The 16,833-nt window shown below is 42.7% G+C and overlaps 1 protein-coding gene across 6 annotated transcripts in view; it reads left to right on the top strand.

The window, feature by feature from the left end:
• The window catches only part of ANKRD6 (ankyrin repeat domain 6), an 85,363-nt gene extending 69,208 nt beyond the window's left edge, over positions 1 to 16,155 (top strand). For 5 of the 6 annotated variants that reach the window (XM_079328405.1, XM_079328408.1, XM_079328406.1 and 2 more), the window contains 12 exons: positions 33 to 131; positions 3,256 to 3,354; positions 4,239 to 4,337; positions 5,919 to 6,017; positions 6,254 to 6,331; positions 7,120 to 7,224; positions 7,474 to 7,611; positions 7,841 to 8,017; positions 9,962 to 10,114; positions 10,667 to 10,780; positions 12,533 to 12,875; positions 13,894 to 16,155. In XM_079328405.1, coding sequence (XP_079184531.1) covers positions 33 to 131; positions 3,256 to 3,354; positions 4,239 to 4,337; positions 5,919 to 6,017; positions 6,254 to 6,331; positions 7,120 to 7,224; positions 7,474 to 7,611; positions 7,841 to 8,017; positions 9,962 to 10,114; positions 10,667 to 10,780; positions 12,533 to 12,875; positions 13,894 to 14,453 — 2,064 coding nt within the window. In that variant the 3' untranslated portion in view covers positions 14,454 to 16,155. The remainder of the gene's footprint in view (positions 1 to 32; positions 132 to 3,255; positions 3,355 to 4,238; positions 4,338 to 5,918; positions 6,018 to 6,253; positions 6,332 to 7,119; positions 7,225 to 7,473; positions 7,612 to 7,840; positions 8,018 to 9,961; positions 10,115 to 10,666; positions 10,781 to 12,532; positions 12,876 to 13,893) is intronic. The other variant, XM_079328410.1, reaches the window with a different exon arrangement.
• Positions 16,156 to 16,833: the final 678 nt, after the last annotated feature.

Consider the following 16,833-nt stretch of genomic DNA (forward strand, 5'->3'; position numbering starts at 1 on the left):
AGCCCCTAACGTTCTCCTCTTGTGCTCTTCAGGATGGGAACACTGCTCTTCATGAAGCCTGTTGGCATGGATTCAGTCAGTCTGCCAAAGTGCTTGTTAAAGCAGGAGCCAATGTTCTTGCCAAGAACAAGGTGAGACCCATGGAGGAGGAGCTTTCAGTTCTGGTCTAAGGTGACTGATTCTCAGAATTGGAGATTTCTGGCCATGGCATTTCTCAGCAGGTGGGGGACCAGCTCTTAGTGGGATTTTTTTCTTCTTTTTCTTTTCATTTATCATGCCTGGATGGTTCATCCACAGGCATTAGGAAATTCATATTTTGACAGCTGACGCAGGAGAAACTCAATAACCTGCTGAATGATACATTAATTACAGCTGAGGAACACTGCCATTCCTGTGGAAATCTCCATGGTGCTCTAATTTATACTGAGGAGATTCAATGTGATTGTGGTGATTTAAAATGGAAATGAATTGTACTAATAAGAAAATGGTATTGAAAATCTATTTTTTTCCTAGAAATTGAACAGCCAAAAGAATGTAAGCCACAGAGGGGAACAAAAAAAAAACAAACATGCCTTTTGTTACTAAGTTTTTCCTAATATATTAGCATAGTCTCTTCCCAGAATCTTGTAATGAACCTGGATTATGTTCCTTTTGGTATTTATAATGCCTTGAGAGCCATGTAGAGGAAAGAATAACAAAGTAAAGGGTTTTAGTTCCACTCTAATTGTTATAACTGAGAGGCACTTCAGTTCACTAATTCAGAAGTTAATGAAACAGTCCAGGAAATGGGGGTAGCAGCCCATGGTGTGAGCAGAGTCAGGGTTTGGACAGCTGTGCTGCTGGGTTGGTCAGATCACATGGCTGTCACTGTGCCCTGTGTGACAGGGAGAGGAGTTTGGCATTGCTTATGGGCATCTCTGAGCATTTGTGGTAAACGTGTCTCAAAAACAACCACTGAAAGGGGCTGGGAAAGAAAGGAGACAGCTGGTCAAAGTCTAGGATTTAGAGTAAAAAGGCACATTGCCTGGGCATAGTGTTTCTGTATATAGGCACTATAGAAGTATATGTTTGTACAGTCGTGGTGACTTTGTGGTCTGCAATTACTTCATCTTCGATATTATTTTATGTGTATTCCTTCTTTTGTATTATTTCAACTACCAATTTTTATTTACTGTAATTACTTTTGCTGTAATGTCCTCATAGATTTATATCAAGGGTATTTTAGAAAACTTCCCATGTTTGACTATAAGTCATGTGAACCATTTTGCTGCTATCCCTGGATATGTTTGTCTATGTATACATATACACTTCTGTACAAAGGTGTGGGCTTAAGATGCAAGTCTGGTTATCCTGCATGCTTGGGTGCCTCAGGGAATTAGAAGATTTAGCTTACAATCCAGTTTAAGTCAGCTGGAGGCAACCTCTCTGGGAAAGTATGTGCACAAAATAGCTCAGCAGGGTTGATGGCTGAAATATGACTGGCAAACTTAAATACTGCCTGAGCAGCTCCTGTGCTAGTCTTTGATGTCTTACCCTTTGCATATCACTCTTTGGGTGGTTTTTAATGGACAAGATATATTCTCAGGAGCTGCTGAAAAATGTGGGAATCATGCATGCTTGCACGTGCTTTTATCCCCTTTGTTTTCAAGAAAAATGAAGAGCTTAAGTCTACTTAATCCCAAAATGGTTTCTCTGTTCTCTCAGCTTTTTGTCTTACTGATGACAAGGCATTATCATTCTGACAGCTTTTCTGGCAGCAGAAAGCAGAGTTGAGTGCCATGTGCAGGAGCATCCCACAGGCTGTTGACTTATACCTGGGCATTGTGTGATTTTGGAGGGATGGTACAGATATGGGCTTATAGATTTGCCAAACCTGTGAAGCAGCAGCAGATGGGAAGGATTTGACACTGTGTTTTGGGTGCACAGCAGTCACCCTGGAGGTGCAGTTTATTTTTCATTTAATTTGGCTTAATAAAACCTTTTCTGCTGTGATAGATCATCCAGAGAAATCAGTCATAGCCTTATTTTTAGATTCTCCATTAGTCTGTACATTTCAGTGAAGATTCCCTGGACCCTCTCTTCCTCTCAGAAGCTGGTGAGAGATTTGTCACCCCATGGGAGATGAGTCAGATGAGGCACTGTGTGAGCTTTACCCTTGGCACTGTGATTCTCCCAGAACTGAGGTCCTCACCTGCCACACAGGACCTCTGCATTCCCACCAGGGGCAACCTGACAAACAGCAAATGATAAAGGCAGTGCAGAGGCTTTTCAGAGATAAACCTGTGAGGGAAAAATTGACACTTAAATACAGCTTAGCTGAGAAGAAAAATGTTCATGTCTGCCACAGCTTAGAGACTACATTCAGGTCTGTAATATGGAAGTGAAGACCTAAGACATCTAACAGTAGGATTTTCTAATTCAAACCCTGCAGCTTTCACCTGTGTCTTGAAAGCAAGGGGGATAAATCAAAGGACTCGATCAAGGTGAACAGGCAGTGTAGTAAGCTTGGTAAATCTTTTCACCTGAGGTGATTTAATTTCTAGCTCCTAAGAGCCAAAAATCCTGAATGTTTTCAGACTAAAAAACGCCAAATGTTGCCAGAAAAACTTGTCAGACCAATAAAATAATTCACGGTGTTAGAAAGACAATACAATAGCCAACACTTCTTTGATTTCTGCATATTTTTTTCTTTGAGGAACCATAACATGTGATTCTCTGGGACTTGGGTGGCTTTTTGCCCTCCCTTCCCATCTTGGCTGGAGACTGGTGTGTCTCCTGAACATCAAACATGTTGACATGTTGATAGCCTAAAATCTGTATCCTACCCAGTGAGAGCACCTACAGACCCAGCCAGACTCCAGGCTGGTTTGTGTTACAATCATGAGGAGACAGGAGTTGTGTCTGTTTTTTGTGTTTGTGTCAAGAAACCTGAAACACTAGAATTACAGTTCTTTAAATTAAATATTTAACACGACTGTTTGAGACTAAAGAATGAGACAGTTTCTAGAGTTCTATCTTCCTGCAAACAGATTTGACCAATGCAGATATCATTATACTGTCCTTTTTCTGCTTTTATTATATGCCAGGTAAGCCACTGCCAGAATGAAGTGGGGATTGCATTCATCTCACATTTTTGTGAGACAGTTTCCCACCCTTGGGCGGATCTTCTTGTGCAAAGATCTGTGAGGTTGTATATTTCAATGCTTATGTCCAATTTCTAAATATGGCTTTTATTTTTTCCTGTGTTTTTCTAAGGCAGGTAACACACCTCTTCACTTGGCTTGCCAGAATAGCCATTCCCAGAGTACTCGTGTTTTGTTACTTGGAGGATCTCGAGCAGACCTCAAAAATAATGTGAGTTTTGGGAATAACATGTTCATTTTTATGTGACTTTGTTTTAGGTATATTGTTTTAACTTGTAGAAATACTTGGAAAGGCTTTAAGCAATGATTTTTATTATAAATTGTATTGAAAAAACCCACTACCCAACCATCGTATTCATCATGCAAAGGAATGCTTTTGGTATGACTGAGTGATGCACTACTTGTACCCATTTCTTGAGCAAGGATAGGAGCCAAATGGGGTTTTCTGTTGCACAGATAGTGGTGAAAGGCTTCAGATCTGCAAATCAGATATACTGTGTGTCAGTCTGTCAAATGAGGTAGATTCAAGGTTTCAGTTTAGACAGCTTTCCTCCTATTTTGTAATGATTCTGGCATGATAGATAAAGAAAAAAAAATCTACAAAAAGAAGCCAGATATTTTTGCCCTGCTTGATAAGTGGGCAGAGAAATGGAAACCTGTGGGGTTTTTGCACAAGTGCCACCCTTCATGGGAATGCAGCTCTGGCTGCCACTCATGCTTTCTCCATTATGTGGAATCCTAAGCTGCAACTCCAAATTGCATTGGTTTGTGGTTCAGAAGAACAGATTTAATGGAAAAAATATAACTAACTCAGGGTTTGTAGTGCAGGAAAATAGCATTTTATTTTTTCCAGTATTTCCCATCAGTAGTTAAAGAATTCATGCTCTTACCTTGCCTGACCCCAGCTCTTGCTGAATTTTCCCACCCATTATAGCAGATTTTGTACTGCAGAGAAGACAGCATTGCTGTTCTGTGGAGGTGTGTGGTGTTTACTGCTCTTTCTGATTTAATAGGGTTATTTCATTCCTGAACATCATGACAAGTACAGGCTTTCTCACTGTGATTACATGCTCAGAGCTTTGTTTCTGTTTGCAGGCAGGAGATACCTGTCTGCATGTGGCTGCTCGTTATAATCACTTGCCCATCATTAGGGTGCTGCTCAGTGCTTTCTGTTCTGTCCATGAAAAGAACCAGGTCAGTGCATGAACCTCATTGTGACTCTGTGCCCTTTGCACACGGCCAGTTGTTGGGAAGAGGAATTCCTACCCAAGTAATCCTGCTTCACTCTGTGTGTTCCACAGCACCACCAAATGCCTAAGCGTTTAAGAATAGCCTTGTAAAAAGTAATGGCATATCAGTGGTTTATTATTTTGCCATCGCATTTGCATTATTTCTTTAAAGCATTGCTTATTTATGAGGTGATTTAATGGTCTTATAGCCATTACAGAGACATTGTGAAGCACAACTCACTGACATTTAGATGCTATTAAAGTGCGAATTCCTGTGGAATACTTTCATTTGCTGCATTTTGCAGTAGGGGGAATTAAGAGGACATAAAAGCGAAGACAAAGCATGCTCTAAATTCAAAGTAATGATCAGTCCAGCCTAGGATTAATCATCCATAGTTGTTTTATAGGGAAGTAATTGATTGCCATACCTATAGCATAGCCTAATTGGGTGGTGGAAAGGAATGAAATTAGTACATTAAAACATGTTAAATCTGCTAAATAAACATATTATGTGGTGCTTAACCACATTTTCTCATGTTCCTGGGAAATCTTCTATGTGTAGTTGAGGATCATAAAGATGTTTTCTGAATGTATGTTTAATGTTCTTTCTTCACTGTGAGATATTACAGCAAACAAAATGGCTTTCAGCATATTAAATTTACTATGTAATTTTATTTGGAAATTAGTTTTTTTACTTGCAAAATGAGCTACTGAATATTAAGATCAACTGGTGTGAACCTGGCCCAGAGAGACATCCCTTTCCTTCATTCCCCAGCACTACCCAAAGTTGTTCCATATTTGCCCATAGAATTATTTGATTTAGGAGCACACCTCATCTAAGTTAGCAGCAGGCACTAGTCTTGAGGAAATTTAATTTTTTAAAGGCAAAATTCAAGACCAGGGGGACAGGAAGGCATTATACACACATGTCTGGTCTCACTTGAACAGTTGCTGGCTCTGTTACCAGCGCTCAAATCTGATCACAGCTGTCTTCACCTCACTGCACCAGGACAAGGGCAAGGCAGTGTGTTAGTGCTGGACCCTCCTGGCTCTGATCCAAAATCAGTTTTTCCTGAGGAGCCCTCTGAAGAGAATGCCAACCATCTCGCTGCTGGTACTTACCTGAGTATTTCTGAGTAATGTGATACATGACCACCTGCACACCAAATAATCAAACTTGGGGAAAAGAAAGAAGAGAAGATTGTGGTGGGAAAACTTGTTCTACCCTCAGATGTCATATCCATTTGCTGGAAGTAGAGCTGGGCTGTCTCCAAGCTGCATCATGTGTCACTTGGTTTAGATAAATCAGATCACCAGCCCCCCAGCTGCATTTCTCAAATCCAGGCTGAAGCAGCTCTTTGCCCCTCCTGTCATCTTCCTCCCCACTCGGTCATTTTTTATTGACCAGGCCTTATTTAAGGTTAGTTGTTGCATCAGTAAGTCGAGGTCTTTTTCATCTCTAAGCATCTTTCAGAAAGGTGTGGATTCTGTAGGGTGAGACCAAGGACTAGTGTCACAAGCTTGTTTTCTGTTTTCTGACTTGCAGGCAGGGGATACTGCACTTCATGTAGCTGCTGCTCTAAATCACAAGAAGGTGGTGAAGCTCTTGCTGGAGGCAGGGGCCGATGCATCTGTTGTCAACAATGTAAGCAGGACACAGAGTTTCTTTGGTATTTTATATTAATGGAGAGTCCCTCCATCATTCCTCATAGGCTTGGTAGAAAATACTTGGTTGTGAAGTGTTGAATTATATCTGGGTATACTAACGCAATTTGTCACTTTACTCTTGTGCACAGAGTATGTACTGAATTTGGTTAGAGAAATTCCATGTTTCCAGTAGCTTGTGTTTTGAAGGAAATGCTGTTTGCTTTTTTCTCTCAGGCAGGCCAGACCCCTCTAGAGGTTGCCAGACAGCACAACAACCCTGAGGTTGCACTCCTGCTCACTAAAGCATCACAGGTACATTACGGATCTCTCCCCAGCACACACATACACATGGACTTGAGGCCACTTTACCTTGGGAGGCATCCCCTGCTCCTTGTTTTCTGTTATGAAAGGTTCCTACATTTCTGCTGGTGTTGTGGGCTGGGCTCTATTGACATAGAGCCTTTCAGCCCCTAAGGTGAGCAAGGTGTGCAGATTAAGCCACAGCATGAAGTGCTGTCAGAGGTCTTTGTGTCCTGACTGGCAGAGGGTGGAGCAGTCAGAGGCTTGTTCCCTGCACTGGCCCAGGGGTTAGAAAGTTGCCCTGTACCCAGCAGCTCCTGAGTTGTCACTCTGCTGCCTGCCTCAGGTATATCCCATCCCCAGAAGGGTGGGTACCACTGGAGGATGCTTTGCAGTGGGGACAAAATGTTTATGTCCTGTTTATACTTTGCAGCTGTGTGTGAAATGCTGCAATGCTCTTCAGGCCAGAAGGCAGAAGGGCATGAGATCAGGCACAGTCTTTCCCCCTCCTCTTCCTTGTCACCTCCTCATGAAAAGGGCTGGGTTTGGCCCAAGGACAGCAGAGGAGGTGCTCACCCTTTTAGGGGACAGCAGAGTGCCCCAACAGACTGAGCTCAGTGCTGGTGTGTTTTCACACTCATAAACACCCACACTGCTTGGCTCATCAGTGCCCATCTGGCGGTGCATTCTCCTTTATCCATTGCCTTTCAGACAGACAAGGGAAAAGTCTGCTCTATTACTTGTCTTCAGTGGTAGGAAAGAGCATGATATCACCGAGTAACAGTGTGGTGTGTCTCCAGGTCTCGCGTTTTAACCGTGGGAGAAGCCTGAGGAAGAAGAGAGAGAGACTGAAGGAGGAAAGGAGGGCTCAGTCGGTGCCACGGGATGAAGTGGTACAGAGCAAGGTACAGCCTGGCATTACCAGCTGGATCTGCTGTGAGGAGGGACTGTCACAAAAACCCATTGAGGACTCAGTCTGTTTGGAGCCATCGCTTGTGCATGGCCCCAGCAGCTGCCCAAGGCAGTCTGTCATGCTCTGCTGCTAAAGCATTTCCCACTCTCATGTGCAGAGCAGCTTAAAGCTGGGCAATCAAAGAGGTTCCTTTTCCCCATCTCTGCAAGTGCTCTGAACTCCCTGTCTTTGCTTCAAGCAGGGCAGTGTCTCAGCTGCTGACGACACACCAAGCAGTGACCGGCCCCCAGAGAGGAAGAACAATCTGAAGGATAAACCCCGGTCAGCCTCACCAGATCCCAAAGGCAAAAAGAGCAAAAAGAAAAAGCCGAAGGAAAAGGTATCAGTAGATTTAAAACAGCATAGAGAAAGAAGGGATAACTGTTCAGAGGTGGTGTGGGTCCCTTTGGTGTGTTGTGGTGGCAGCCCCACCATGTTCCTGGGGCAGAGATAGTCTTCAGATAAAAGTGATTTTTGCTGTAATTGTCATAATGGATTTGTCCCATTCCCACCAGGAATAGTTTACCAGAGTGCTCATATAGGCAAAACATAGTGTGTATGTTCTGCAGGTTTCAGCACTCTCAGACCCCATCTCCCCAGCTGATCAGCAGACACTCCCTCAGCCCCAGAAGAACGTGCCTAAGCGCAGAAGTAAACACCACTGTTCCTCCCCACCCCCTCCCCACGAGGTCCGAGCCTACCAGCTCTACACGCTCTACCGAGGAAAGGACGGGAAGGTGATGCAGGTGAGCCACTGCCCTCACAGGGGGACACTGCGAGCAGCCTGTGGGGCTGGGACACGAGTAAAGGACACAAAATATGCTCCACTGACTGCACTCTCAGGGACATGAAATCGTGACTTGGGATTGGTTTTCCTTGCTTGGAGTTCAGCTGCATTTTGGCCTGAAGTCTGGCAAACAATAAACTGTTTTTGTGCTTGTTAAAGAAGACATACTTAAGTAGTCTTGATCTGCAAAGATAAGGGGTGAACAGTGATTGGAAATGACATGAGAACTTCCACTATATACTTTGAAACATTAGGAATTTTGACAGGAGATGCAAAGAAATTTTCCAAGAAAAAGCAGTGTGTGAGCACTAAAAGCTTACTACCTAAACCAACAGGTTGAGTAAGCAACAGATTATGTTCCAACTCTTTCTGGGTTTTGTAGCTTTGGGTATTCTGTGTTTACTGGGGCAGAATTTCTATAGAAACTGGTAAACAAATAAACCTGGAACTACCAGGCTAAGTGTATTTATTCCAGCTTGGAGAATAATATTTTAGTCACTTTATTGCACAATTCATTACCAGTAGACATTTATAAGAAAGCATAAAAACTGTCACTAAATTATCCTGTAGACACTGTAGACATCTGTTTTGTTGTTTTCTTAATGTTGCCCTCCTGTACTCCTGGAAGGTCTATCCTTTTATTTCCTTAGCTTCCCCCATCCATCCATCAGCTCTTGTCAGTCCCTGTAGTTCAGAATTTCAGCAGATTCTGAAGACCATTCAAGTCAGACTTCAAAGGTTTTACTGGTTATTTACTGTTTTCCAACCTTTCCGTGTAGTGTTTGAGAAATTTCCAGACAGGGGCACTATGGAATTATCCTACAGCAGTCATCAGGAAGGCTGAGGGACCTTTCATATATTAAAGGAATAAAGGAGCAGAGAGGTGCAGAAGGGCTTGTGGAGCAGAGAGGTGCAGAAAGCAGATAGGACTTGTATACAAATCTCATCTATTCACAAAGATTAGCTTAATAGAGCTAGACTCCCATATAGTATTTCTTAAAATACATGACATTCCTCTCTCCTTTTCTTTTTTTCTTGTCTGTCTTCTTTGATGCCCTGAAGCCATGAATAGCAAACATAATTTCTAAAGTACATGTACTTCTGAAACTTTCTTAGGTACTCAGCAAACCACCCACCTTTCCCTGCCAAGGAAATAACCCCCAATTTATGAAACAGTGCTGTGGGGCTAAAGAGAGGGAGGCTCCTCTGCAGACAGATTCAGAGCAGCTGCTTTCGGCTACTGGCACAGCCCCTGAAGGAGCCAGTTTCTGCCTTTGGGCTGCACAGGAAGCTGTTCTCACTTAAGGGAGCCTTTTGTGACCATCTGCCTGTGAGATTTATATGTGGTCCGTGCAGCTGCCCTTGCAGAGGGACCATGGGATGGTGCCACACGAGTCAAAGACAGGCAGAGGAGTGCCCAGCAGGCAAGGGGCAGATGAATGCCAGGAGGGTGAGGGCAAACAGAAGGAGCAAGGCCTTGCCATTCAGTACTAAAAGAGGACAGAACACATGATTGGTTAAAAAGCAAATCGCAGCCCACACACATCCACAAAATCAGATTTTTTTTTTACAATTGAGAATTACAGCATTGAGATATGGAGTATAGGCCTGTGATCTATTCCCTCAGCCAGCACACAGGGTCTGAGCTCAATGTTGCTTGTAGCTCCAGTGAAATCAGCACTGCTGTGTTAGGCTGTGTCCATACACATCAATCCTTGTGTAGGCTGAGCTTTATCAACTAAGAGCCCATTTGCTGAGCTGCTGTAAGATACTGTCAGGAGGATGAGATACAGGACATGGGATGGAAAAACCCAAGACTGACTGAAGGAGGCTGTGATAATGTTCCAAGTGTGCTAAGAGGGTGGTGGGGTGTAGCAAGTAAATGTATCATCACTTTTTTCAGGCACCCATAAATGGATGTCGTTGTGAGCCCCTGATAAACAAACTGGAGAATCAGCTGGAGGCAACAGTGGAAGAGATAAAAGCTGAGCTTGGGACGGTACAAGATAAAATGAATATTAAACTGGGCCAGATGGAAAGCAAAACACAACATCAAGTAAGAACATGACCTGAAGTTCTGCTTGCCTATATGATTTAGAAACACATCCTAAATTTAATTAATATTTTCATGGTATTGATTCATTTCTTGCTTCTTGTGTTGTAAAAGCAAACCTGAACTCTAATATTTAAGTCCAGGGAACTGACATGCTACTGGGAACTGATGTTGCAAACTAGGCTCTTGAGAAAAAACACATTTAATGTGTTAAGTGGCTTCTGGTACTTCTTTAGACAAGTCTTAAGGGTTTGAGTCATTAAGAGGGAAAGAAGGCAGTCCTATGACTGGTCAGTTCATAATTGTCAAAATCCCTCTTGCTGAATAATTATGTATGCATTGAGATTCAAGATCCTCTAAATTAATTTTTATTTTAATAGTTATTCATTGGTAATTTTGTAATTGAGCCCCTTCGCAAGCTACATCTAATTGTAGCTGGCAACATTCCTAGAAACAAAGACTGAAAGACAGGCTGTACTTTGATTTCCAGGGTTCACAGATGGGAGTTTGGTTTCCAACATGATGATCTCAGCTGCAGAGTGTTTTTCCCCACAGCTCCGAGTTTTGGACAAGCTCATGGCCGAGCGACTGTCGGCGGAGAGGACAGAGTGCCTTCACCGCCTGCAGCAGCACACGGAGCTGGAAAAGAGTGAGGGGGAGAAGAGGCAGGTAGGCCTTGGAACAGCTGCTCCCTCTTAGTCCATCCCTAGGCAGGTCAGCTCAGGAGGTTCATTCCAGCAGGCAGAAAATATCACAGATGTGTCACATCTGTTCAAACAGGTAAAAGAGTATTGAAGACCAAATTATTCTTACCCACCATCTTAGTCACTAAACCAAATTTATGAAGTTTTTGCATTAGAAATGAGGAATGTGAAATCCAGTCCCACTGCTGTAATTTAATTTGGTGTGTCTCTAGTATGGGATCTACAACAAAATACCATTTTTTTTAACATAGTGACTTGCAAAAATTTCCAGCACTAAATTTTTCACAGTTGTGCTTCCAGTTTTTGCTTACTTAGAGGACAGGACCATATCCAAACAGTAAAAAAGACTAAGATCTGTGTTGTTTCTTTTCTTTCTTATCCACTTGATTGTGGGCCCTGGGTCCTTTTTCTCTATCTGTTTATCCCCCATGTATTAAAAGGCTGAAGTTCTTTCCTCTGATGTTAGCAGCACAGCACCATCTCCAAGCTGTGTACTGCTGCCAGTAGGAAAGTCCTTTCTTGTATGCTTGTTCAACCAGCAATACAGGAACAACTGCTCCCATAGAGATCCAGCTCTTGCCCTTCCAGCTTCTGCAAAAACTCACCATTTAAAACCTGCTGAGAAATTTGTGTTCCTCCACTCACACAGGTGAATTTAAAATACAGTTCATGTTCTCATTGTTGGTATTCTTCCAAGAATTGAGAAATACACTTTGTGCTAGGAAAATGTCATATGTTTGTAAGACCATTCCAATCCATGTAAGAAGACTGGCAGCTGTGATAATCCATGCATAGATACTGATCAAGATACTTGAGTCTAACATCCACCAAACACTCCTCTCCAAAGAAAAGTAAAAAAGTAAAGCCGCCAAACTAAGGCAGCTTTAATTTTTATTTCTTAAAAGACCTAAGTATTTTATTGGCTTCTGAACATCTAGACTTGTGCTCCATCTCCTTGTAATCTTCATTTAAGACATAAGATGCTGGAGTGATACATCAGTGAACTGAATTAAGTGATGTCAGCTCAGTTAAGTGATGTTCCTGCTCAGTTTGGTTTAACTGAAACATCTGAAAAAACAGAATTGGGCTCTACTAAACACACTGACTAAACATCCTTGTGTCTAGAAGGGCCTGACCTAAATTCATGATGTCATATGAACAACAGGATGTACAGAGCTCCTCCTATTTTAAATTATTTAAATGCATCTGCAGCTGACACTTACTAAGCATCTGTGTAATCTGAAAGCTGTTACTGATTTATCATTTAGTGGGGGACTCACCTTTATCACCGAATGAACAGAGAAGCAGAGGTTGGTAGTTGTATAAAGCTGTCCCCTAGAAGTACCTAATTTGAATTTTACTCTTAAAAAATGACCATGTGGTGTTCCTTGCACTTAGAAAGTATCATTGACTGTATGATTAAACAAGTCATCCCTGATAGAGGATTCAGAGTTGCATTGGAAGTAGTATATTCATATCTAAAAGGTGGTAGCTTGGACTAAAGAGACTGCCTTTTGTAAGCTAGTGCATAGTTCTCCACCTTTTTTGATCTGCAGTCCTTTAAATATTCCCAGTGGCAGCATGCACATCTGAACAGGGAGTCTAAGCCCACAGATACCCAGCTTGCTTCTCTTTGTCCCTGACACATATCCTCAGCAGCCCAGGAACCACAGGATCGCATCATAGGATCACGTAATTTACAGTCTCTTTCTGATAGATTTCCTTGGTTGATGAGCTGAAGACCTGGTGCTTGTTGAAGATTCAGAATCTGGAGCTCAAGCTTTCTGGAGATTCCAGATCATCAAGACCAAAATCAACTTTGTCCACTTGTGAGTCTCTTACTGAGACCCTGGATACTGACAACAACCCCCACAGTGCCAAGGACTGTAAAGCCAACCAGGCTGTGCTGCAGTCAGAGGGCTCCCACCAGCATTCCTATATCACACTTCCAAATAGCCTGTTGGAAGATGGGGGAAGGAGCAGAGTCCAGATGCCAGAACAAAGCTTTGGGCAACACTTTTGCGCTAAACAAGATGGAGCATTGGGTACAACCACGTCAGGTACTCAGCTGTCTCATCCTTTCAAGGGCAAGCTCATTAACTGAGGGCTACTTGTATTATTACTACTACATAATTCTGGTGGTGTGCTTTCCCCCTCCATATGCCTAGTGTCTTGGGATTTGAATTCACTTCAAGGCAGCCACTGGGAATATTTTAAGAGGTGGCTGGGTGGAATTCCACTGACTGTTCCTGATGCTTCCACTATGCCTTTGAAGCAGAAGTCCTTTGGTGCTTTGAATAACTCTTGGCCCTGGAAGCTTTTGAGGGGAAAAAAAAAAAGTGCACAACAACCAGGTGTCTACAGCCAAGCAGAATGCTATCTGAGCCCTGGTTTCTGTAAAATACAATGCATATGTCCCCTAAACACTATGCAAAGTGAGCAGACATGGATGCCCCATCAAATAGAAGGGCATGTAAGAGATCTTGTGCTTGAGTTTGACCTATTCTGCATTCCAACAGTTCAAAAGCATAGAAATGTGACCTTTCCAAAATTACTGGGACTTCAAGTTTTGTAGAAGCAGGGAGTTCATAAATATCAGCAAACATAACCTGCTTTGGAAATCTAGACTGATACTTGTTACATCTCCTTTTGACAAAGTCACAGAATCACAGAATGGTTTGAATTGGAAGGGACTCCAAAGATCATCTTGTTCCCCCCGCCTTGAGTAGGGACATTTTCTACTGTACCAGGTTGCTCAGAGCCACATCCAGCCTGACCTTCTCTGGGTAACCTGTGCCAGTGCCTCACAGTGAAGAATTTTTGGCTAATATTTATGTTCTTTGCCTGTTGTCCACCTGTAGCCCCATAGCTGCAATGTAGCACCTCTCTGCCTGGGCCAGCTTTTCTCCTTTAATGTCTTTCTATTACATCACCTGACTGTGAAGATGTGATAAACTAATATAAGCCTGTACAAGGTACACACAAAACCCCATTATTCATCAAACAGCGAGGTCTTGTGAGTGCTAAAATAAATGTCTAGAGCTTTTCTTAATATATTGTCTATAATTTATTCTGTAGGTACAGAGCAACAGATAGTGGCTGGTGGACCAGTTTCTTCTTCTGCCCCTGCTCAAGATGTCAGGCCAAAGGACAAAGCTGTGAGTGCCAGCACGTTCCACAGGTTCCAGCAGGACCTGCCCTCCTCCGAGCTTTCAGGCTCCAAATTAAGACACGTTAAAGTTCAAGCTGCTTTGCAGCCAGTGACTGAACCTGCAAAGACTGAACCACAGAGCGGCTACTTCATTGACAGAGGAACTCAGACGAAAAAGTCCAGCAAAAGTGGGCAGTCGAGGCACAAAGCTGTGCACCACGGCGGGGCACAGCAGGGCCAGGAGCAGCTGCCCTCGGCCCCGCCTGCCCCTCCGCCCAGAGACACCTCCCAGGCCCTGGAGATAACCCAGTACTTCTTCGAGGCCGTTTCCACGCAGATGGAGAAGTGGTACGAGCGGAAGATTGAAGAAGCCCGGTGCCAAGCGAACCAGAGGGCGCAGCAAGACAAAGCTGCGCTCAAGGAGCACATCAAATGCTTAGAAGAGGAGCTCAGCAAATTAAGGACTAAAGTGCAGAAAGAGAGCTAGCACCTGCCAGGCAGGTAATCAAGAAACAGGACTCATTTTGGAGCCTGCTGTATGGGAATTTGGAATATTGATAGATATATGTAGTGCCTGTTACATCCAAACACAACACTCTATTTCAGGAGTATAAATAACTGTGGAAACTCCATAAATGAGGAGAGTTCATATGCAAACTATATTGATAACAAAGAGATGCTGCAGATCAGATACTTTCTTTGTTATTTCCAAGAGTCTTTCAATATTGCACTCTCAGTTTCCAGATGCTGCTTGAAACCAAACTGCATTAGTAACCAAAACTGCTTTCTGAAAAGGGAATTTCCTTAATTCCACACAGGACACAGAGTAGAGGGTTCTACTGTATGCCACATGTAAACATGTTGTGATACCAGTACTGAAATAAATCCAGGATGTTTGAAAGCTTTAGAAAGAATTGCCTGGTGATGAAGGGCTATTGATCCTATTTTGATACTCCCAGTTTAGTCAGTGGAGAGAAGCAGAGAACCCACTCCAGTTACAAGCCCAGGCAGGTGACAGATGCAGGCTTCCAGCTGTGTGGGGGCAGGTAACCATGGAGAGAGATGCTAAGGTGACTCATCCCAGCAGGTACAGAGGCTTCAGCTACCACTTTGCTTTTCTCTTGGTTTTCCATTATTAAAACAAGTGCTAAATCTGATTTGTTTAATGGTGTCCTGCTTGCAGAGCTCCTTGTGGTTATACTATTGTTGGGGCTGTACTCAGTAACCCGACCAAGAACTTTTGTTTAGGGCATGGATGGCACGTACTTTACTGTAACTGTGGTCTATTTGTTAGGTTGAATGTTTATAATAATTTTTTTTTCCTTCAAACAAGAAATGGCTGAATTGTCTACTCTTGGAGAAGCTTGAAAAAGTCCTTTATCTAAGGAAGTGAAAGCTTCGCTCCCTCTATTCAAGTGTTTATTTTTCTGTAGTCAGGATTTTTTCCCAGCCCCTCTGTCCAGACCATCTACCTTTGTTCCTCTGAATGATTCATCCTCTGTTTTTTTCCCTTCTGTCTCTAAAAAGGAGACCAGGCCCTGGTGAGTCTACAGGTTTTAGGACAAACAGTCCCACAAAACAGTACTCAACATTATAAAAGTTTTATTGATGTGTTTTGTTTTAAAATCGGAACTTCCATTGACCTATGCTGTCCATGCTGATTGACTCCAAATAATCTAAAGGCATTGTAACTATTGCATCTGCACCCCTTTAGGGTTTCTTCTTACACATCTGAGAAGGCTCCATCAGATTCTGCTAGAATCATGATAGAACAACTTTGAAATCAGTTCCAACACAGGATGGTACTGTTATGCCAAGGAAAAAATACTTCTTTTCTGTACTAAGGAGCTCTAAAATCAATAAAAAATACTTTACAGTGTTGAAAAATACCATTCACTAATTAGTAATTAAGCTTTTGTCTTCTTAGCAGATGTATAAAACAAAAAAAGTCACATAACAATTTTTTAAAAATTTCTGTTAATGCACTATCACGACAAGAGAAGTGTATCTGCAGCTATGGAAATGCTAGTTTTCTTGGTCTGACTTCTGTAGCCTAATATAGACACTTTGGTATGTTTACAGTTTTGTTTAAGCTACAGTAGGAATGCAGAAGCATGCTATTGAAGTTTTGTATCACCTGGATGAAGTTAATGTTTTGCCAAGCAATTAAAGTAAGTGTTGCTCAGAAATGTGTGATGTAACATTTTCTAGCCACAGAAAACTAACAGAGTTCCCTCACTTGACTCTGAAGGGGGAGCAGAAGATTGGACTTCAACTTTTAAACTTTTTGTTTGTGGTTATAAAAGATGGAACTTGAGTGTGCCATTTGTGCCAAGGGAGGTTGCAGGGACTGAGTGCTGTCTGCTGGCTGGTGCAGGTGCCTCTTTCAGAAGTTACAGGCACAGGGCTGAGCTCTGCACGCACCACACACACGCTCCTGAGTTTGCCCAAAATCAAGGGAGAGACTTTAGCTCTACTTCCCACACAGATCACACTGGATCACACTCATAGGACCAAGTAATTTAAGTAAATCTTAAGAATTTCCCAGTAATCTAAGGCAGTAACCAGGCTGCAGGTTGCTGATTTTAGAGTGAGTGTATGGTGAAAGAAAGAGAAGCATTTTCTGCTAATTCCTTTATATACCACTCCCTTCTTCATAACTGTGAAGGACTTTATAATAAACAGGTGTGATCTACCTACTTTCTCTTCAGGTAAATTTACTTACCCTTGTAGGCTGCCCTTGGGACTCTTCAAGGCTTCTGGCTGGCAACTTTGGTTTGGTAAACCCACAGAGCAGTGGAGATGAAGGGCAGCAGCACTCAAGAGGTCAGCATCTGTCCAGGGCCCTGCCTGTCAATCCTAGTTCT

The sequence above is a fragment of the Erithacus rubecula genome, assembly GCF_903797595.1.
Source record: "Erithacus rubecula genome assembly, chromosome: 2".
NCBI lineage: Eukaryota > Metazoa > Chordata > Aves > Passeriformes > Muscicapidae > Erithacus > Erithacus rubecula.